At 36.2% G+C, this 24433-nt stretch overlaps 1 protein-coding gene across 1 annotated transcript; it reads left to right on the forward strand.

The window, feature by feature from the left end:
• Positions 1-1221: 1221 nt before the first annotated feature.
• Positions 1222-22568, forward strand: shn (zinc finger protein schnurri). The gene is given in 7 exon segments (XM_028322455.1): positions 1222-1977; positions 13607-17112; positions 17196-17363; positions 17457-17710; positions 18761-18951; positions 20426-20838; positions 20840-22568. Coding segments are annotated over 7 exon segments (5826 nt in total). The 5' UTR covers positions 1222-1970; the 3' UTR covers positions 22127-22568.
• The last annotated feature ends 1865 nt before the right edge of the window (positions 22569-24433 follow it).

Consider the following 24433-nt stretch of genomic DNA (forward strand, 5'->3'; position numbering starts at 1 on the left):
AAATACACTTCTTTCTGGTCTTAAAAACTTAATTAATTTTTAATTACCTGTAAATTACGATTTTTGTTTGCATTAAAATTGTAAAAAGTAGTTTCATTGAGTTGATAAAATTGTGACGTCACATGCTAGCATCGCGGTACAAAATCTATGGAGGAGTGTCGTTTTGACAGTTTTAAAAAGTACGTCAATTGATTGGTGGTGTCAAATACCCTATTGAGCAGATATGAGCATCTACTATTTTGAAGATTTTTTATTTACAATAATTCACATTGTTCAGAGTTCAGAGGACAGCACATTAGGATGTAATTTTTTTTGTTGCAAACTCACCCTTATCACAAATACATAACATGCCTTGCCAACTACCTTGATGTGCTGTCCTCTGTACTAGATAGATAGAACATTCTTTATTGTACACCACACAAGACAAGAGAAGAAAAAATAGACAAAAAAGAGAAATAGAGCGTTAAAGCGAAATTTAATCAGGCCAAACGATACTGATAGATCCAGAAGGACTATGTTTGTATCTAAGGGCTTTTGTGTGTTGCGACTTTCACTTGACGGGTGCGACAACCTGATTTTTCATAGAAAATGTTTCCCTCACATACCACCAGGTGGCGCCTTAAGGTTTCGTATACGCGCCTAGCAAAAGATATCAAGCGAGGAAAGTCTGTCGGGGCATTGCTGAATTACAATCTGAGAATTTTGATTTACGGACAAGATAAGGCCCACAGTGCAAGTGTAAGTCAGTCAAGGGGCAATGTATTTTAGTCACTTTAATATTGAGTAAGGTTTCAAAATTGATGACTAGATGGCGTTACTTGAGCATGCTTTGCTTACAACAGTCGTATCGAATTTGGACTGCCTGCCATTGTGCTGAAAAGAAATGCACAAACAACACGTGTTTTTCATGACTATCAGTGCAAAATATCTATTTTTTTTACCTGCTACTGATACCATGTAATAAGTTCTATAACACGAAAGATAATTATAAGGATAAATAATAATATCATGTAGACCACAATAAAGGTAACATTTAAGAAGCGCGCTTTATAGGGCATTAGGGTTCAAGTTCCAGCGAGTTTTATTTAAGTAGTAGTTGCATTGGCAAGAGTTCATGATCGTAGTTTGACACTTTTACAGTCGATTATCTGGCTCTTTTCATTCACAAAGTAGAAAGTGAGAAAGAATGTTCGAAAGGAATTGTCACACTTTATTACAAAACGTGAAAACTTAAAAAAAAGACAACAAATATAACAAAGTGAAAAATACAATTTTATTAACTCTTTATGTTACTACTACAATAAATTGAAGATATTCCTTTAAAAAAGTGAAAGTCAGATTTATGAATTTGTAAATCGACAACAATCAGTCACTTGATTTTAAAGACCAATTAGTATTAATTAATTACAGTTCATGGCATTTTTTGCTAGCCAAAGGGACTCCCTACGTATCATTGTGTAAGTTAGCGTCAATCAATTAGAAGACGTATTGTGTAAAATATAAGGCGCACAATACTTTGTGACATAAAGTTGCGTTGATGACTACTGTATTTGTTAATGTGTTTGTGTAAGCAAAGAGGCGCTCATAGAAGTGTGCGTAGTGTATAACACACTTTCTGTTGACAAGACAAGAGTATCTATTCATTCGCCTGCTATCTGTGATTCGTGTGTTGCGCGTATTTACATGTGCACCTATTTTCGATAAATATCTTGTGTTCAGTGTTTCCCAATATATTCATAAAAAATAACTGATCGAAAGATGTAATATTAAAGTGTTTTAAATGAATATGTAAACAAATTTTTAAAATTTGTGTAATGGATCGGGTACAGGTTTTGCAAGATGTATGAGTAACCAATGACCGCAGGGCATCCCTGCGCGGCAGAGGCAGGGCGGGGGGCAGGGGAGACCAAGCCGCGCGCTGAACAACGCTCGGCTCATGCTTGCTTCGTCTCGCAAAGGATCAGAGGACAATGACAAGTAAGTACGTATTGAAATACATTCTACGTCTATTATGCAATAAACTTGCTTACATTACATATGTTTTGGTTGTATGTGTCATCACTATTATTGAGTTACGGATGTAGCAAAGTAATGATGACAATGTTTGAATATGCGTTAATGAATAAAGGGTTATTGACAACTTTGGGTGTACAAACGCTTTGATAAGTAGGTAGGTACATAAAGTAATTAGATAAGCTATAATAGTCAAATGATTTATATTAAAGAAGACGTTTTAATTTAAAAGATTCTTATTCAAATCAGTAATTAATTACCACAACACTAATAGTTTCAAACGTTTCATTAAGCATAGTAGGTACTATATTGCCCAGGTTAGGTATACGTAAACAACACAAATCTATGTCGTCATAGATTGCATGTGTGTTACGCACATCACGAGATTGAGCATTATTCTCAACATAATAGGATAACAGACGATACTGACTCCGGAACATTTATGTGTTCTATTAATACGGCCGCTAAACGAAAAGCTCTGGGATTTTTCATTCAGCACTAGATCCGGCTGTCGCATAGTTGTATCGCAACGACAATGCTAAATAATCACTACGATTAGGCATTCGCGACAGCAAGGAAAGGCACGGGTGCGCGGTGACCTCGAGCGCGGGCCGCGGGGCGCGGGGCGCTGGGGAATCCTTCTGGCGCCAGACCGCAGCGGCGTCTGCCCGCGCCCGCCGCCCGCCCGTGCCCGCGCCGGCCAACTCGAAATAGACGCACGGTGATTTACGCCTCGGGCGTATGAGTAAATATGTTGCTTGCCTGCCTGCCTTGGCACGTCCGCCCGCCCCCGCCGCATGCCGATCTCGGGCCCATCTCACACCGCACCTTTAGAGAGAACACACGGCGACATTGCGCGGCACGCGCGCACATCGAGAAACAAAAGCTTATCGAAAGGAAATTCGGGTACCTCATTCGATAATGGCTACTTATGATAAAGTACCCTTTCATGGCAGAATCGAGCAGTGTACAATTCTTTCGTAGTCATTCGGATAATATCAGCCACCTAATCAGATAAATTGAACTAAGCGATGTGACGTAAGAGATAAGAAGAATAATATGTTAAGTCAGGCTATAATAAATTGCTGAAACCAAGTCCTTTTTCTAAACTGATGAGTCATTCATCATGGTTAGGGCAAGATGATGGATCTCTCACCACCCTTTTCTGTTTAAATTAAGTTTATCTTACAAGCCCTTACAATACATAAAACTGGCAATTAATTAAACCACTCGTACTGGCAACATAACATTAAAAAATAACAATTGAATTATCAAAGAAAACAATTCCCTTAATGAGAAGTATGAGTCAGTCTTTAAATTAAGGGTATATATCTAAATACATACAGAAATCCCTAATTACTGATACAATAATTGTTCAAAAGCATCATAGATGATACAATGTTGTGCAATTATTTAACATTCGGTTTTAATACACAGTCTCCATTGAGCGGAGGCTTCGTTATTAGTCCGGTGGCTGGCGACGGGTTGGCGACACCGGCCGGGAACAAAAAGCGATGCTGCGCGACCGGTCCCACAGGTTCCCATCAACCTCCGGGCTCCATATGCTATCCTCTTCCATTCATCTCAGCGACTTGTTTCAATTTCATTTCTGGAAGTTTCTTCGTTGTACTTCATACTAGCTACAAGTAAGGGTCTACGTCAATTAAAATATTCCCCATAAAATTGTTTATGCATAGTTTAATGAGATGCCAATTCAGATAGCTCTCTATTTTGAAGAGAAACTGCTCGCAGATGGCAAACTTAAAAGCTGTTTAATATCACGATAAACGCTGAGAGTTTGAAATAGATAAGAATTTTAGAGAATTAGTTAGCTTTGTTAATTTTCGTTAATGCATCTCTCAGCACAATCAGTAATCTTAGATAATATGCAGATTATCGATAATATTTTCATTAACTACCTACATAAATAGAAAAAAAGTTTGGAGAAGCTGTTTTTTGTATTTTAGCCCGAATATATTATGTATCTTTTTATACTCTCCGCTAAAGTTCTAAATGTTATCTAGTAGTTCTTAAAGACAGTAAATAAACTAACAAATACCAAAATAAAATGAAAAACAATCTTGCTCTACAGTCTGGCAGGTGCATAATATGCATATGCATGCTATTTCTTTGCTCTCGTTAACAAGTGAACAAGTTAACAGGGCAGCAGGGTGGCGTTTTAGTTACCTGCAATATTTAATACTCGGTTATGTTCAACAGAACCAAGAAATTCAAGAAATACCTACTATAAGATAGCCCGCTAATTTGTATGGAAGAGTGAAAAACTTACTCGCAAATCAAATGTGATTCCCATATACATTGTTAAATACTAATAGTGGTTGGTTTTGATTAACATAATCGCAGATTTAAATTAAATTACCACGTGTTAAAAACATTTAAATCCATAAGTATCAGTCGTGATTGTGCAATAATTTAAAATTTCACTATGCAATTGCAATAAGGTAACTGAAGTAATTTATAAAGTTTAGGTCCGTAATATGAAATGAGACTCGTGTATGAATCTATTCTAAATTCAATAATGCCTGTGATTGGACTAAATTCAAACTCAAGTCTCAACCAATTGAAGCCTAACTTGAACCCAATTCGAGCGTTGTTTGGTTGTTTTGTAAAACACTTTGAAGCATTCAGCGTGGAAGTTAATTTGACTGATTGATATGATAAAAAACACAATAACTACTGTTTATTGTGTACGTAAACAATCATGTTTGCAAAACTTAATAAATGCATTGGTAAACTTGATCGAACTCAGTGCTGCCACGCGGTGGACGAAGCCAGTATTAAATGAATCTGATGAATGCGAAGGTACTAGTAAAACATAATAATATGTATAATTAATTATGTAAGTATAGCAGAGGTGAGCCAGTACAATGCTAAATGACCCTTATTGAATTTTATTTATTAGAGTCGCGGCAGCCCCGTTAGCCGACTTCCGCCGCGACCGCATCGTCAATTTATTGATGCCCTCGTTTATTCATAAATGAACCTTTATGTTATCACAGCCCAGTATGACATTGTAAAAACCCTACATTTTTCCAGAAGAACTCAAATTGAATACACTTTTTGTAAACAGCTCTCCATTTGAACTAAGTTGATGATGGTAATATTTTTTATTACCTACTGTTTTCAGTAATTAAAGATCTTCATGATTGTAGTGATTGTGCCACAATTTAAGATAGGACCACACTGAGTCTTAATATACGTGACATTAAAATAAAATTATTGTATTACGTACATTAATTTATACATTTTTAATTGAAAATTAGTAGCTAATGGGATCACGCTTATCGCGTTGTGATGGTACCTAGTCATCAAACAAGCATTAATTGTCTGGTAGAGCCAGTTAATGTCTATTCTGTTGTAATAGAGTGACATCATCTACGTAAGAGTCCTCTACCGCGAAAAATATTAAACCAAACTAACAAACTTAATAGATGATCGAGATTTTAAAGTACTCACAGATTTAAGTGTTGTATATGTCACCGTAATATTGTGAATTCCGTCAGATTATAATCTAACGTAGTTAAATTACAATCTAACCTCACCTAACCAACTGTTAGTTTACAATCTCACGCGTTATATTGTAAACTGACGGAGTTCACAATTTCACGTTGACATATAGATCAAGGAGCGGCTTTAAGGAGGTGCTTGTGGCTCTCCCACCATTAATTATGATTAAGTAAGTTAATTTAGTAAGTTGAGAGAAGAGACGAATTGCACCCAGAAAACAGCTGCCGCATGTTATAGCGAAAAAGGTAAAAGAAAACAGTTTATCAATCAAAATCGAGATAAAATTAAAGGCGAAACAAAATGAATTAGTTCAATTATTCCCAAAAATGGTTTTAGTTAGTATATTAACGGTCACCATTTTAAATTTTTAAAATAAATTGGTACTACGTGTAAAGTAATGAAGAATAATTATTATAATCGTCTTATGTGCACCCTTCTGCATTTATAAATAACTCTTTTGTGGTATGAGGGAACGAGGAAACTTCCTGGAAATATTGGAATCGTAAATGTGAAAAAGCTTGACGCGTCGCAGCCGTCGAGCGGCGCGTGCTCGAGGGGATTCTGAGAAGCGTACACGTCCAACAAACAGCTAATAAGCTCTATAAGAGCCCTACTATTACCTGCAGTACGCGCGGCGCTGCTCCCAATCATATCTCTGTGTAAGTTGCCCGTAAAGGTCAAAATTGAAAGCGAGCTCTGCGTGCATAGCTATACTAACTGTACAAGTGGACCTGTTCGCAAAGTCTAGGCGCTCATTATATTGAGAGCCTAAGAAAGAGTTTTTATACATAATTCGTCGTAACCAGCACAAATAATAAATAGGTTTCGTGGAAAATTAAAGGTCCCTACAACGATTCCAACAACTACTGCTTGATAATGAGGAACCAACGATGGTTCAATAAAAATGCGTAGGGTTAAAAAGGGAAAGCAGAATATTGTATTTAATGGGATATAAAGTAATATAAAAAGAAATTAGAAACTTGGCAATATCTGCTTATAAGGTCCTTCTTCGTTATTTACAACTTTGAAAAGTGACAATTTTGCCGATGCTACGGACTTTAATTTGAAGTAAAAGTAACACGTGTGATGATGCTGATCACCGTGCATTATTCATCCATCAATGGACAAAATCACAGGTAACAAACCAAAAAAGTAAACAAAAAAAAAACACCAACTAAGTACCTATGCTACTAAAGCTTGAACAACAAAAGGGTGACCATTGGGATTCCTGGTTTGAATGCCAAAAACTATGAACCGAAGACTCTAATAGCGATGTGCGATTTTAAATTTATACATAATTTAATAATAATGAATTCAGGAAAAAGGAACTTTGATCTTGAAAATGTGATATTGCATTATCTCGAGAAACCACTAAAATATCTTTGCCCTGTTAAAGGATTAGAGTCTCTCTAAGTTCTCCTATAATGAAAATTTCATAAGATAAAGTAAAAATTTAAGATTAGGCAGTTGCAATTTGAAAATTGTAATACGTTCAAAACCAAATACTTCGAAAACAAAGAAAAAATCAACCAGATATAAATTGTTCAACCTTAAGCAATAAATGAAGTAAATAAAAACTCAAGGGACTATTCCAATTTTAGTAAGCCTCATAGTGAATAGGGACTCTATTACAGGTAGGTAGGAAGAACTCTGTTAGCAAAAAAGCTTTCGAATTTTAGAGACAATGACTACATAAATAACTATTCACTGTATACTTATTCTATTTCTGTTTACCTCTATTATCTGATTTTAAAAACTTTAACGAAAATGCATTTGCCTTTTATTTATTTAGTTAAATAAAATTACTCAGAATCACAAAAGATATACAAAATATAACTATTTAAAAGATTGACACAGATGGAAACTTATATTATGATACACGCATGACATTAACGTCCTTATCGAAAAGCGAATTTTTGTGATATTCCGCTTATCGCAAAATAAAATAATGTACGTTATAAGTGAAATTTAAGCCTGTTAATCTTGCGCATTTTCCGGGATATTATTAAGATTGTAATTTTTCTTTTATCTGCTCAATGTTCTACTATGCTAGTGTGTATTTAAAAGAAACAAGGAATGATAATTTTTGCAAGCTTTTATAGTATCTAAGGAACGAATGCATGGCACATCTAAAATTTTGATATAGATAATAGAGAAAAGTAGGAATTGACAAAGTCAACCAATTGTTGTGCTACACTTACATACCTAAAAACAGAGTACTACTTAAAGAGTACTAAAGTTGTACAATCTGCTGCAGAATTAAATAAGTGATAGATATCGTTTATCACACGGATATTCTCAAAAAGATAGGACGTGATATCGAAGTAAATAGTGCTTTTATTCTCCGAAAAGTTGTTATCGCTATATTTTATATTCATAAATACCCAATCTTTAACCATTCATATTTTAGCTACATACATAACACGATGTACCGATTTCTATTTATTCAAAAGGCATTTACGAATAATACCTACGTAGCTTTTAGTGATACGAGTAGATAATTTTGTTCTACAAATAAATCTAAAAGGAATTTAAATTGTCTCATATTTTTAAACTTTTTGAAAATAGCATTGGCCAGATTTCATCATACTTTCCTTTACAACAAATCAAGACGTATTCAATTGTTTTCAAGGCAAAAGAAGAGATTTTCAACTACTTGGCTTGGCACATCCCTTTGCCATTGGTTCAGTCTTGAGTGGGATTCGAACATTAGTTGAAGAGAGGAATTCATCAGAATCAGCATAAAACATCATAGTCAATGGGGCAGGCAATAAAGTATGCCTTATTAACGGAAAGGGATTCTGGTTTAAGAAATCTTATCCATAATCCATNTAGGTAATCAATCCATGAGTGTTCCTTTTTTCGCAAACCTGGCACGGAACCCTTTATTACGGGTTCCGAAATGCACTGGCCCGATTGTATATTCAGTGATAAATTTTAATGTAATATTATAATAACACACAAAGAAAAGTTTTTTCGAGTGTTATTTTTATTTTTCGCGAAATAGAAACATGACGTGTAGGAGTAGGGAATGCACATTGGAAAAAGTCCAAAATAAGATCCTACAGCATTAGGTATATATCGTCATTGAAAGTACCCACTAGTATTATAAGACAAAAACAACAGCTTGTTGTATTTAACACAGGTAACGATTGTAAATTATCAAGCAAATAGAAAAACATTACGAATGTTAAAAAATATTTTTAATAATAAAATTGTCACCTTTCGTTGTATTTCTGAATGCGAATCACAATGAACATCATTGAGGAAAGACAGTAACAATGAATAGTTATTTATTTGGTCAAGTGGTACGGCTTTGTCTGACTCACGAGTATTATTGTCACATTCATACATATGGCGTATTTTAGTCGTTGATACGCGAACGGATGAATTCGCAGAGAATGACGCCATTCTCTTGATACAAGTATTGTTGTATGCACGATATGGAAATTAACTAAGATGGATTAAATATCTTATACTGATATTGTTTACTTTAGTTGTTAATTAAGTGAATAGATAATATTAGACTTATTCGGATATAAACTGTGACTTTTATACAATATATTTTTTGTCTTGACCAGAAAAGTATTAATATTATACATACATAGTATATTTTTAACCTAAGTATATTTTGCAATTAGACTTTAGTCTACTTAAAATATACCTACGTTAAAATATTGTCAATACTAGGTAGATCTTGGTTATGTAACGCAGGTGTTGCCACTGCGCAACTTATTGGCCGTGGTTTCACAAATATTTTGGTGGCATCGGTCCAATCGGTGTATAGAAGTTAAATAAGTAGATGTGACGTGGCGACTCTATAGAAAGCCTTACACGGAGATAGAATTGGTGGTTATACGGGTGCGGCCCGTCTCGGCACCGAGGCGGCATAGCGGTCGGGCCAGCCAGCCGATGACCCGGTTCCAAGGGAAGTCCAAGCAAGGTGGGGAGGCTATAGTTTGGTCGTTGCACAGGCGCGCGGGCGTTTCTCGCTAGCGGTCAGGTTGCCTTTTACTTCTCGCAAAATGAGTAACTCAAAAGATGTTTGGGTGCATTATATAAATAACTTGCATTTAAAATGACCCATTGGAGGAGTTTACTACAAGAGGTTTGAATAAACCACCGTTTAGCCTTTAAAATCATAATGTCGCTAATGTATTATTAATGTTATATTGTATGCTATTGTATAATACATAATACTAGTATTTATCGGTATCGTAAAGAATATTATACATATAATATTTGTTTCTATATAAATCAAGAATAACGCCGTGCCATATTTTTTCAAGTCTCATCATCGTCAAGAGATAAATAAGAAATGGGTATCTAAATAAGTACGTAACGCCTTAGATTTGTATATTCATATTATGTAGACGTTTGATGATTTCGTTAGTTAACGCTGGCTGCCACCAAGACGGGTTTCCCGCCCACGCGACTTTATGGCGCCCGCCGCTGGTCCAATGTTTAATACAATACACAGTCACTCGGAATTAATAGGTACTTGAATTACTTGTTTCCACTGGTTTAGACTCTACTAGAAATATTTCAATCATCACAACAATTCATTAAATAGATAAAATATAATTTATTCAAACGACTACTAAGTTACGCAAATTATACAAGCAAAAAGTTTCTAAAGCTAAGGCAAACTGTCAGATATTGTTCCACCGCGTATTGTTGTTATATGTGAGACTGACGAATATGGAATTTTAAACATGATGCAGAAGAAACCGACGTTCCCCGTGCCGCGTGGCCCAAGGTCGTGACGTCGTCGCGCTCGCAACAGGCGAGAACGCCAACCAAACAACGCAACAAGTGCCCCGCGCCCCCGCTTCACGTGCCATTCGCCAAACAGCTGTCATTCGCATTAACTGCTACTTAAATTGGAAATTAACTAGTTGAACTGAAAAAACCGGAATTTATTTCATATTTTGTAACATCATTAAAATCACAACCGATTATGTTTCCTATTATAACATCTTGCAATAATTCAATTATAATTATTTATAAATAACCATTAATTTCAGAATTATGATAATTATTTGCTCGGCTGTACAAAGCTGTGTCGACAGGTCAGCGTATCGCCTGCTTCCTGCAAGCTATTCACGATCGAGCGAGTGCCTCCTAGTCCTATCAGCAACGCGTGTGCGTCATCGCCTCTACAGCCGCAACACTGATAAGCGCCCACCAATTATCATTGCAAATATAATGTGTTATTTATTATACATTCGTATCTAGCGCGGGTACCGCGGAGTTTCCACTGAATATTATCATCAGGCAAGCAGCTTAACAACTAAATAGATTAATATAGTGACGCTCAGCTTATTTGTCTGTAAGTAAAGAATTTGATAAAGGGGTCTTACATACTGATAGTGAGTTCACGAGATAAGTTAAATATAGGAAAGTGCCAACCAACCAAGTTTTATTCATATTTGCTAGCATTGTAAATTGCTCGATAATGATAAGCGTTAAAATATTCTGTCATCTTTTTGAATGTTTATGAGATCATCATATTTATCACCGCTATCGTTTATATTGGAGAATGCAATGGACGCTAGTATACAAAGCCAATAACCGTTCTAGTCGAGCGCAACCGTTACGAAATCAGTGCTGCATGAAAATTACACTGCGTCGTTCGCGCTGCTGATACATACGTAGGCAGGCAATCACGATAACTAGGTAGGTGTCTACTAGTTCCGTAATTAATTTATAGCTCAACAATTGAGAGGATTCAAGTTTTTGCTATTCATACAATGAAATAGATTCTATTAGTAATTATCCCATACACGTCGCGTTACATACTACTAAACTGTTGACACTGCTTCATTACTATTATGTAGGTAGAGGATGGCACTATAATCGCGGTGTTAAAGTCCGTGCATAGATACGTATAAATAGATTACGAAGAACGACCGATCCGGTTGCGGTGAAGGAGAGAGATAGATAAAACGCGACATGAATCACTACTCGCAGGGAGCACAGAGTCAGAACGGCGGCGCGGGTGGTGCGCGGGTGGCGCGGGGAGGCCGACCGGAGCGAAGCGAGCCGACGACTGGTACAAACAGTTGTACAGTCATCCGCGGCGTGGAACCCTGTATCATTCGTTGCGTTACTCGAATGTGTACGACCACAGGAACACATTGAAGATTTGAAGGCAAATAACATAGATAGGCACGTTATCTATACTTCGATAATTACAGATCGTGATAAAGAAAGTGTGGCTTATGTTTAAAGAGCTCTTAGTGAGACGCGTGGTGACGACAATTCAGGTGTATGTGTGTGTTGTGCGGCGTGGATCGTCGCGCAATTATTAACGATGATTCACTTGTGCGCGGGTGAAATGCAGCCTATCGAACTTGTTGACATTTATTCTGGAAGCGTAAACAAATGATATGAAGACATTAATATAATGGTGGACTGATTTCTCATACCGCGGTAAGATTTTTTTATGTTAGCCTGATGTTTCATGGATTTATGATAATTATGAACCTTCTTTTTTCCCTGGATCGAGTAATAATTTTACTTCTTTTACTATACAAATTACAAAATACATATAATATTGTATTCCAATATCCACAACATATTGCACTGTATTTACTTTAATAATATAATAAATAAAATATACTTAATAATAAATTATATTTATGCTATTATATTGTATAGAACTGTTAAAAGAAATAATAGACGACAATATCTTTAACAGTTTGCCCATATAATTTTGTATACATATTTGATATTTGACAATCACAACAATATAACAAGTCCTACAATAGCATAATACTTAAACATGTACTTGCCTAAATATGTATCATTAATGAAACTTCTTTGGACATAGTTACTAATCATATGACTCAACAAAACCAGTTTACTAGCGTCAAATAAACAAATTTATAAATTCCAACTCTATATGTATAACAAGAGTTATTCCTGGTCCGAAAGTAGATTGTTTAGAACAATAATACACGGAAAATAAATAAACAGAAATACGGATAGGAAACTGCCCCATAACATATGGATGAAGTTGTTCCTTCGTATGCAGTGAGTGTATACAGCGTCAGAGAAGTTTAGAGAGGCGGCGTGGTGGCGGCCGACAGAGGCGTCACCAGGGCCGCTGGCTTGGCGCCAGGCCGGCGGGCGGCGGCCAACCGCCGGGATTCCTTTGTCTCATTACTACACTAGTATTTTTTGTTATTCCCATCCTTGGCTAATAATTTATTAACAACTATAAGCAACCATTTATGCTATGCTAATGGTTCCAATCGTATACCTGTTTATTTTTTTTATAAAATATCATTATTATAAAATCAATTATGCCTTGTTAACCCTTTCACGTAATAAATGATGTCATAAGTAGTTAAATTTTGTTTAAAATATTTCATAAGGTTGATTTTTTCTTATCAAATACAATATCTTTGTTTAGTATGCTTCTTTTTATTAATTAAAAATGGTATCGCAAACGAACATAAAGAATGTTCTGATTGTGTAAGTTATAGATGTGTGCGTAATGCGTATACCGCTTATTTGCTGCCTCGTTGTTAGCGAGTGGAGCGGTTTGCTTGTCTCCGGTTCTGAGAAATTGTAACGCCTTCTTGGAACGCACCAACGCAGCCGTCCACAAACGACTAGTGAGCGCAAAGCGAGGTCGTCGTCGTACCTCTACATGTATTCGAACTGAGTCTACATAAACACCCACACACACTTGCAATCGATCACATCACCTTACGCATATACCACCTTTTTGGAAACATGCTTATCTGCATCTATAGAAAATATTAAAAGAACCACTAAATAGGTATTTAATATAAGCAGTGACTCAATCGAAGTCAGATGCTAACCGATTCGTTTCGATGGAAGTAAAACAAAAAAGGAATCCGTGAGTGGGGATATCCTCATTCGTTAACACTGGTTTGTGACTACGTCACGATGATGTCACATTTACACGCCAATAGAAATAATTCACCTGCGCAATGCGTCAAGTCTTGTACGAAATATTTGTTTCTTTTTGCATGAGTATTTTGGGACAGTGGGATATTTTAGTAAACATGTCATTGTTTCTTCTTTTCAGATAATAACGACGCGGGTACGATGCCGCTCACTCAAGAAAAACGTTTGGACTCCAATTTTTCCAACAACAATGACCAAAGCTATCTTCACAAGAAGTTCAAAAAAATGGCATCGTCCATTTCTATGTTTCCCGCCAACTCGAACAAGGGCGGTGAAAATGCACACAAAGAATCAAGTGTAGTACAATCTACATGTAACACTTTAATTTCCAATGGAAGTATCTCAGCAGGCCACCCAGAAATAGAGAAAATTAAATTGAAATCAGACAAGCAAAGCATTGATATTCAGGATGCAGAGAAAAATGTACAAACTAATTTTAACGACGAGAACAGTAGGCTAAGTAATGTAAATAATAATATTCAAGTATCTGGTCAGACCAGTTATACTGATGAATTTTCTAATAAGACTGAAAACCTTGAAAATGATTTTATCAGGGAATCCTACAACGGAGGGGTAGGTGGGCGGTATATATGCCCATATTGTAAATTATCTTGTGCCAAGCCTTCCGTACTTCAAAAACATATCAGAGCCCATACAAATGAGAGACCTTACCCTTGTGTACCTTGTGGTTTCGCTTTTAAAACGAAGTCTAATCTTTATAAACATCGAAGATCCAGAACACATGCTTTAAGATTACAAGGAACGGATGTATCTACTGCGTTAAACGACGAAGACTTATCAGGAGGGTCGGAAAGTGATACGTCTATGCCACCTACACCAGTATCCGATTCAGGATCTGATGCATCCACACTCCGCCATGAAAGCCTGTCTATAAGGTCGAGCGAATTCTCTTCGCCGGAATTGGTTAACGACGGCGTATCGCAGATAAGCGCCAACTTATCTTCAAATGAAAATAGCAAGTCAAAATCAATTTACAAACCCAAGTTTAGAGCAGCATTTTATAATGACACTGATGAAAAAGATAAGGTAAAGAAAATAATCTCGCCAAACGCAGACTTTCTTACGGAACATATCTCCAAAATTATATCAGATAATGAAGCTATTGTAGATGTTATAGAAACACCGTTGCAGAAAAAATATGGCAAAATAAAGCAGATAGCAGAAAGTAAACAATTCTTAAATGAAAATTTTGACTCTAAAATCGACCCATCACCATTAAATCTGACAAAAAATAGTACCGAGACAGAAAATAATTTTAGAAAAAGATCGCATTCGGAAAGTTTTTCACATATTGATCATCAGAAGCATCCGCTTAACCCTGAAGGATCTATAATTAAAGACCTTCTTTTAAAAACCAAGACAAATGGCCTTACACCAGTACCGAGTGAATTAGTTGATGGACAGGGACCACTGTTTGTGTGCCCATTGTGCCAAATAATGTATCGCAGCGCAGATAATCTAGAGATTCACAGAAATTATTATTGCAAAGGTAGTCTTATCAATACTACAGCAATCAATACTGTTCAAAAAGATATTAAAATAGCCAGACCGGAAAATATATTTATGCGGAGTAATTCTGTAAACGTACGTTTGCCTGAAACACCACAAAGCTCTTATACAAAGACAAGCTCGTCCAATAAGCTATCATCGCCTCTAAGATGCAAGCCTGATAATTTGGTAATAATGAAGTCAGAATCTAATGATATAGTAGCTCCTCTACCCTCACCTGGACCATTGTTAGGGAACACCAGACTAGTTGATTCAAAAAGTTCTAATGAAATATCAAGAAAAAATGAGAACTTAAAATTTAAGCCAATAGCTAGCCCAAAAAGAAAAATTGAGAGCAGATCAGATAATAACTATAGTCCAAGACTAATAGAAAATGTGTCTCCCCGTACTGGCGAGTTATATTCTCAACCTAAAGTACGATGCATCGATTCAAGTGCAACAGGACTTCGAACACTAGAAGAAATGTCCACACACATGAGACACAACTCAACGTCCTTACAGATGTTCGGGGGTGAAGTGAAAATAGTAGACCACTCTGGAGGCACTACTACACTACGTATAGAACCTAGTAAAAATCAACTATCTCCGATATTGATTCAGCAAAACTTGTCACCGTCTAAATTAGCTAATGATTTAGAAGCCAGTAGTATTGTTGTTCGGTCTGGCTTGCACTCCGGTGGCACAATGGTACATAATCCTCCGACGCCCAAAGAAATTCTTGTGACGCCGCAGCCACAAACACCTAGAATTTCAATATCCAACACGCCTGGAATTTCCAGTTCCAATCTGCCTAATTTACATGATATAACGCATTTTCAATTTCCTCCATTGAGTGCTATTACGGCATTTAATCCATTAACTTTACCTCCATTGAGCCCATCGGCCTCACCAAACGGTGCCACTCCCACAACCATTCTGCACGGCGGAAAGTTAATTCCTCATGTTCCTGGGATGCCTGGACCAAATACTCCTGGTGTGTACGTTGGCAATTTATCTGCAAAACACAAAAACTTTATAGTGAGTAAAGAAACTATTAAGGCCAATACAATGTTATCTCGTGATGATGGAAATAATATGACAACTACGATTGAGGTACAGTCACCAACTCCTGGTTTGTTTGTGGGCAATTTGTCTGCTAAACACAAAAACTTTATAGTGAGTAAAGAAACTGCTAAGGGTAATCCAATGTTATCTCGTGATGATGGACACAATATGACAACTACGATTGAGGTGCATTCACCAAAAGCAATGACATGCTCTAATTATGAGCCACTTTTGAAGTCAAGGAGTCCAAATTTAAGAACAGTTAATATGGAATGTGACAAACTGCAAAAACAAGACAAGTATTCTGGAGAAATGCCACAATATATTTCTGCAGTTCCGATAATAAAAGTAAAAAATGTCGATGAACCTGAAGCACTGTGTAAAACATTTTCGCCAAGCCTTATAAAACCAGTAATTTCCAAGCAAGATGGAAGTTTGAAGAGAAGTTCAGATGGGTCGCCAAGAACCCCTGTTTTAAAAGAAAATATGAATTATACATCCAACAAAATCAAGGTTAGAGAAAGGTTAAATTCTAACACTTTAAATTTAAACAAAGTTAATCATGTTACTATCAAATCCGAGACGGAGATACGAAACTTTAATTTTGAGAACCTAATAACAAAAGTGGAAATCTATAACAATCAAATTCCAAGTTCATCTGAAGTCCCAAAAAATATGAACATTCAAGATAACGTTTTTTCTGTATCGAATGAACGTTCAGAAACATTATATTTTCAAAAGAATGTCACAGCAAAATCAACTGCAGAGGATAGGAAGCCAAAATTCCTGCGACCAACCACGTTGCCTTTAAAACCTGGAACTTTTACTCCAAAAAGGCATCATGGAATTACACCTAATGCTAACACTATGTCATTAGTTTCGCCAGAAACGCCAAGACCAGCTAAAGCTTATGGACAGCTTTATCTGAACGGGAACGCATATACTTATCTCGGACTGAAATGTTCAACAAAAGTATTTTATTGCACTATCAACCGTCCTCAGCCAACTTATGTCCCTAACCAGCATTTTCTGTCTATGTACAGCAACTGGCAGGTAACTATAGTTATTAGTATTTTTTATAAATTGACTAATTATTTAGTTGATTCAGTAATTAAAATAATAATTATTGTTTACAGTTATTATCAGAGCTGACGCCAGATCCGCTGGGACTATCGGCTTCATCTGCCATGTCGCTCTATGATTCTCGGCACCGACCTCAGAGTGTGGCTCTAGCTGTGATGAAGCAAGATCTCATATTGACTCACTCGTCGCAGTGGAACACAAACTCTAAGGATAATAAACAGGTATATACGGTCAAAAAATTTGGACGTTTTTGAAAAGGAAGCTATTAATACTAAGTTTCGAAAATAATTAACGTTATTGTATTGATTTTTCAGGCAATAGTATCAATTGATACTAAAAAGTCAGAAGAAGATAAACTAATGAACTGTGAAAATAACACAACAGCGAAAAGGGAGTTGACTGGTGGTTTTGAAAGTAACGAAGAATACACATACGTGCGAGGTCGAGGTAGAGGGCGGTACGTTTGTTCAGAATGTGGAATACGTTGCAAGAAACCGTCAATGTTAAAGAAACATATTCGCACTCATACCGACGTGCGCCCGTATACTTGTGTGCACTGTGCCTTCAGGTATCGTTTAATATTACAGTAGACACTTCATTTTTTTTTCAGATTCAATAACAATTAATTAACATGTCAATATTAAAGGTATCGGTATAGGCATCCATAAGAATGTTAACAAAATAATTTTAACATATTACGGTCTTAATTAGATTTCAATATAATAATATTTTAAAGTACTGAAGAGAGCCGTCAGCTGATAATTATTATGTAGCAAGATAGGTGATGTTAGTTTTTATAACAACCCATTAGTTTTTATCGGCATTCGGTACATCATAATCATCCCAACTAATATTATAATAAATGCGAAAGTAACTCTGTCTGTCTGTCTGTCTGTCTGTTACGCTTTCCCGCTTAAACCTCGCAACCGATTTTGATGAAATTTGGCATAGAGATAGTTTGAGTCCCGGGAAAGAACATAGGATAGTTTTTATCCCGGTTTTTGAAACAGGGACGCGCGCGATAAAGTTTTTCTGTGACAGACAAAATTCCAAGCGGGCGAAGCCGCGGGCGGAAAGCTAGTAATTAATAAAAGCTGTTCAGCGGAAATCGAACAGGATCCGTAAAATTAAGATTTTTTAAACTTCTTACCCTGTCCAAACAAATACATAAGTATTAACGTATTAATCAGTTACCAGGCCAAAATTCTACTTTGATCGTTCATATCGCATTCGCATATTTTAACGTTTTAAGCCTACTTATCGACGATTCGCTATAGATAAGCCTTAAATAGAGAAAATAGAAATCGAGATGTCGGCCAGTGAAAAATCATTCGTTGAAACCCATTAAATATAAACTTGTCTATTATCTTTTTAAGCCCTTTGGCAGGTGTACTAAACAAGTTATTAAAGTATCAAAACTTGTTTGAACGCAAAGGGTAAAATAAAATCGATCACTTCGGGTGGCCACCTATACCTTTAATTGCAAAAGTATTTCAAGAAGTAATTAATGTTCAATTAGGCGCGCATAAACAAATAAACCATCTGATATACAAAACGTATAAAATGTATACTTGCAANCCTTGCAAAATGAATAAACCAATTTATATTCTTGTTTCAGTTTTAAAACAAAAGGAAATCTGACCAAACACATGAAGAGTAAAGCACATTATAAGAAGTGCTGCGAGTTAGGAATCAATCCCAACGAGGGCACGGAGGAAGGTGGAGAGATGACTCAATGCTCAGGCGAAACAGACGACGAAACTGAATCGGATGGCGACGAAGGGAACGAAGGAGAAACAGAATCTAGTGGTAAGATTTTAACATTTTGTAGTAATCTGGTACCAGTGATCGTTTGTGTTTTTTGTAAAAAGCAAAAATATACTGAATTCCGAAAATTTTAAATACGCATTCGACCTTTTCAATGTTCAAATTCTAGATTTGAATTTTAAACTGGGGACTAATAAAAACAGGACTCTTGTAAAATTAAAAAAACGTTTTTTAAAACTTTGGGGCTTAAGTCCAATTATCATTGAGTTACATTCGGCCGAATACTGAAACGCCATTTAAATATTTGACGGCTTCTCAAATAGTTAAGCAGCTCCTAAACTTACATTTCGCATACTCAAAACAATATCTGAGCAGTTCTCAATTTTTAAGCACCTCTCAAATTAAGTTGCACTCAAACGCCACTCGAATGAATTTTCGCATACTGAAACGCCATTCAACGCTAAGCATTACTCAAACAACTGTCAAATCGTCTTGAGCAGCCGTTAAATTTGAGAGTGCTTGCGCGGTATCTTAAATCCTATTCTTATACCTAAATAGACCTAAATAGTGGTAAATAATGTCTGTGTCATCGTTATCATTTCTTTCGAGCCTCGAGGAAATACCTAGATCTAATCGCAGGAACGCAATAAGGCTGAACGCTATTGAAAAATATTATTATAATGACATGCAATTCCGAGCGAGGTTCCGCGTCTCTAAAGAAACGGTGTTGTTTCTGGATTCATAATTTGGAAGCTCTTTGAAACCCCTCACCAAATGCCATACAACCAGTGGACCAAATACTTATTATAACCCTACTGTTCTACGCAACGGGAAGTTATGAACGTGTACTAGGTGATATCTTCCACATCTAACAGCCAACTGTGCATCGTATAGTGCACGAAGTAACAACCAAAATAGCTGCTATGAAATCGCTTTACATAAACATGCCTATTTCTGAGGATTAAGGGGACATCGCATAGCAGCATTTCCAAGAGTTGTTGATTTGTCAATTTGATGCTCTGTCAGTCAACAATGATAAATGTCAATTGTGGTTACGTTTCGGTCCACGATCGCCACTTAATAGATTTCAACAATAAAAAGTATCACATTTAAAATTATTTTTTTAATTAAATAAAAATGCAAGCATTAATTTTTTTATATGATAAAACGAGATTTATATATAATAGAAACTAAAAATAAACTGTTCTATGTTAAGTTGATTGAGTATATTTCCATAAAAGACAATACATAACCAAACGATGCTGCGTGTAATGGATAAAAGACGTAAAGTTATCATTTGTGTAAATGAAAACATACTTTTTTTGGTAAATGTTGCCATTATGTAAACATTTGAGAGCTGCTTAGCTGATCACGGCTTCAAATCCGTTGAGTAGCGTTTGAGAATACCATTTAAAATTGAAGGATACTTAAATTTAGGAGCCCGTCAGCTGAGTGAAGGATTTGAGTAGTGTTTCAGTATTTGGCCGATTATTTATTAAAGTTTGTTTATTTTCAGACACTGAAGTTTGCAAATCGCGACTGCCTGAACATGAAGCGGCCCATTGTTTACTGTCGCTTGGTGGATCTAGACCTACTTCTTCTGCGGCACCGGGCCTAATCACAAGTGCAAGACCTTCTACATATCCCTACACACCAATAGGACTAGACACCTCGACTATAGAATATATACCTGAAAAACTTGTCTCGAGAAGCACTTCAGTCGATTCAAAAGACGCTGATAACGAACCGATGGACTTGAGTAAAAGTGACATGAAATTGACACCAAACATTCCCGAAATACCAACAGCACGGGAGTCCAGCGTTTTGGCATCTCTAGCGTCCAACACGGCCAAACTTCCACAACACCCAAGCCAATGGTCTAACGGTGAGCCAATGTTGCACACTTATCTGACTGAAAGAGCGCTTCCTGGATTCTAAAATAAAACAAAGTCAACTGGCTTGCAGTTTAACTAAAACCAGAAAGATTGATATGGATAAACCTGTACTTATTGATAGTAATAGTGTCATTGAACACGAAACTAAAGTTGTGTCTTCTAAAAGCACAACTACTAGTTGTGTCACTTCGCCTGGCATAACATTTGTTGCAAAAGTAACAGCAGTTGAAAATAAACCAGACGATACAGTAAACAAAATTGTCGAAACTAAAGAGGAAACCCCGAGCAGTGGAAATGATTGTCCCCCAACACCACCAATAAATATTGATAATAACAAAAGACCGAACACAACCAACACTAACGCTGAAAATGCAAAACATGTGGTCTCAGAATATTTAAAACAAGCCAGGATAAATCTTATTAAGTCTCAGGATGAAGTTTTGAACAACCAAGGCGATTCAAGCGACGAAAGTAATAATATGAAAATGAACGTTGACGACAATGCCCAGAGTGATGATTTAAACGTTTCTGAAGGAGACTCAATAAAATTACCATCTTTAGATCACGACCCTATTGCAAGAAAAGTCGTAATCGGAGTCGGTGGTGTAGCGTTCAAAGTCACCAAGGGAAAAGAATTTGAAGGTTCATCTTTCCCTCCCGGCAGACTCATGGAAGACGGGCGAAGAGTTTGCGATTTTTGCAATAAGACATTTACAAAACCATCACAATTGAGATTGCATCTCAACATCCATTACATGGAGAGGCCGTTCCGATGCAGCGTATGCGCAGTCAGCTTCCGCACGAGGGGCCATCTTCAGAAACACGAACGTTCCGGATCTCATCATAATAAAGTATCTATGACGTCAACGTTCGGTGCCGCGACGTCTTTCAATCCTCGGCCGTTCCGCTGCTCGGATTGCAACATCGCTTTCAGAATACACGGGCACCTAGCGAAGCACTTGAGAAGCAAGATGCACGTGATGCGACTCGAATGTTTGTTCAAACTGCCGTTCGGGACGTTCACGGAGATCGAGCGCGCGGGCGTGAGCCTGACGGACATCGACACGACGGACTGCGCCAGCTCGCTGGCCAGCTTGCAGGCGCTGGCGCGCAAGCTGCACGAGAAGGACCCGTCCAAGCTGGAGTACCGCGAGCCGCCGGGCGCCGGCGCCGCCTCGGGCCGGGACTCCTCCGAGGACGACGACGCTCTGCTGTGCGAAAAGACATGTGAAAGTGAAAAGGACAGTGAGATGAAGACGGTTGAAAACAGTGAAAACCATGATAAAGAAACACGAGTTAACTATAGTGCCACAGATAATTAGTGCCAAAATATATTAAGTAGGATATTTAATGTGCAATTTTGTTTTTGTTGTTTATTTAAGATGTAATTATTCATATTGGGGTTAGACTCGGAAGCGTGAAACAAAATGATGCGCTTTAATTATACACATTGTATTTTGTTTCAATATAATTGTGAATTTTCATGTAAATATCTCAAATTGAAATAGTTTTAATGTTGTTAAATTTGCTTCCAGTATAAGGCTTATGTATATTTGTTATTATTAGTAACTCTTTATAGGTAGATAGTGGTAATATAAAGATTTCGAAACCTTGAACTCTAAATAGGTAAGAAGTTATTTACAAGCTTCGATTCAAAAATATTAGAAAACAAATCTTACAGTAACCTTTTGTGGTCCAGTTTGGAGAAATATATGCTTGAAATATCAATGAAACATATTATGAAATCTTAAAATATAAATCAAGTAAGCTTGATAAGTACCATAACTGTTTTGTATGTATTTTTTTATAAAATATATACCAATAAAATGTATTTATACTGTGTAACAAAACATCTTCCAAAATCTTAAAAAATTGGCATATCAAATCCCATAAACGAAATTTAGATATATTTAAAATCCTTGAAGAGTCTTCCATATCAAAAATAGTTTATGTGCTAGATATTTGTTTAAACTAGTTACTCTTTATTTGGGTAAATACATAATTTACGATTGTAAAAACCCAAATAATAATATCATTGTCTGTATCATATTAAACGTGTATCATCAAATAAAATTAGCTTGATTAATATTATGAGAATTTAGTTCAGTTTCATAGTTTTTTGTTTGATCAAAAATATGTTTGGGTGATAAGAATTATGGTTTGTAAATAATAAACCTAAAAGTGAAGTTATCTCATTGTTTAAAGGTGTGAAAGTTTAAAACTAATGAAATTTTTTAAAAATGAAATATTTAAAAATTACTCCGAAATCAAAACAACATTTCATTAATTTTATATTTTCACTCTAGTCCTATTTTCGTAATTACTTAAATTATAATAATAATTCCAGAAATATAAGTGTATCTACTATGTACTTTTCTTATTGAATTTCACAACTGTTCGAAAATATAGTACAATAAGTTTGTATTAAATTTTTGAGAACTGGGTTTCATAATTTGTTTATATTTTTTATTTATTTTTCACCCTTACTAATTTTATATCTATATATATAAAAGAAAGTCGTGTTAGTTACTTCGCTTATAACTCAAGAACGGCTAAACCGATTAAGCTGAAAATTGACAGGGAGGTAGTTTAGAGCCAGGAGAAGGACATAGGATACTTTTTATCCCGTTCGAAATAAAAAAAAAGTCTGCTTATTTATTGCCATTAAGGCGGAACAAAGTTCGCCGGGTCAGCTAGTTAAACATACAAACGGATTGAATCAATAGATGAATGATCAAAGGTATTATGAATTTATTTATATATTCATACATACATAAACCTTAAAGTTTTATGAAGAAAAAAAATAGTTTGAATAGAAAATACACTCAACATCAAATAAACCGCACCTTCCGCGACGCGAACTTTAAAGATTTTCTTCTGACACAATCATGGTGCCCCAACAATATTGGTGTTATATGAAAGCCCAATAAATATCCTTACAGAAAAACACATTTAATTTTTTAATTAACATATACCATAAATGTGACTTGAAAACAGACCTCACTTTGGGCTCACCACTGGGATCAATTAGACCAATTTTTATGGTTATAAAACCAAATAATGATCTCACGTGTCCTCTTTTACAGATGGATAACGATTAATCCCAACTTAACAGTTTCGTTTTATAGCCATAAAAGTTGGCTCAAGCGTACCTAACTACCTATTTTTTTAAGAAGTGACTGGATTCTTCTACAGACACATTTTTGGGGTAAAAACCTTTCCTTTTATGAAATGAAGATTAGAACTAGGCTTTTAAATGGTGCCAATATTGTTGGGAAGTGGGGATACATATGTTTGAGAAGTGCTTGTTGTGGAGGGTGCGATTTATTTGATGCCGAGTGTAGTATTGACCAACATTTTTTATGTTTATAGAATTCGTTAATATAGCATGGGTTGGCATCCGGGGCGATTCACCCCCCGTCATAAGTCCATAATTTGCCCCCCAGGATTCTTTTGGTACCGATTCGAATATTAAAGATGTTAGTCTTAGTACGAATGATGAATGCAGATGCGCCAGTGAGTACTAATTTGCGCGAGAAAGGAGTACACTTTTGTCCTTCGGTCTAAGGCTTGATTTTCACCAGCATCATTTAATTTTGTATGAATGATTTAGGTAGGTACCTACATAG

This window comes from Ostrinia furnacalis, unplaced genomic scaffold, assembly GCF_004193835.3.
Source record: "Ostrinia furnacalis isolate ACB-3 unplaced genomic scaffold, ASM419383v2 OfSCF7642, whole genome shotgun sequence".
NCBI lineage: Eukaryota > Metazoa > Arthropoda > Insecta > Lepidoptera > Crambidae > Ostrinia > Ostrinia furnacalis.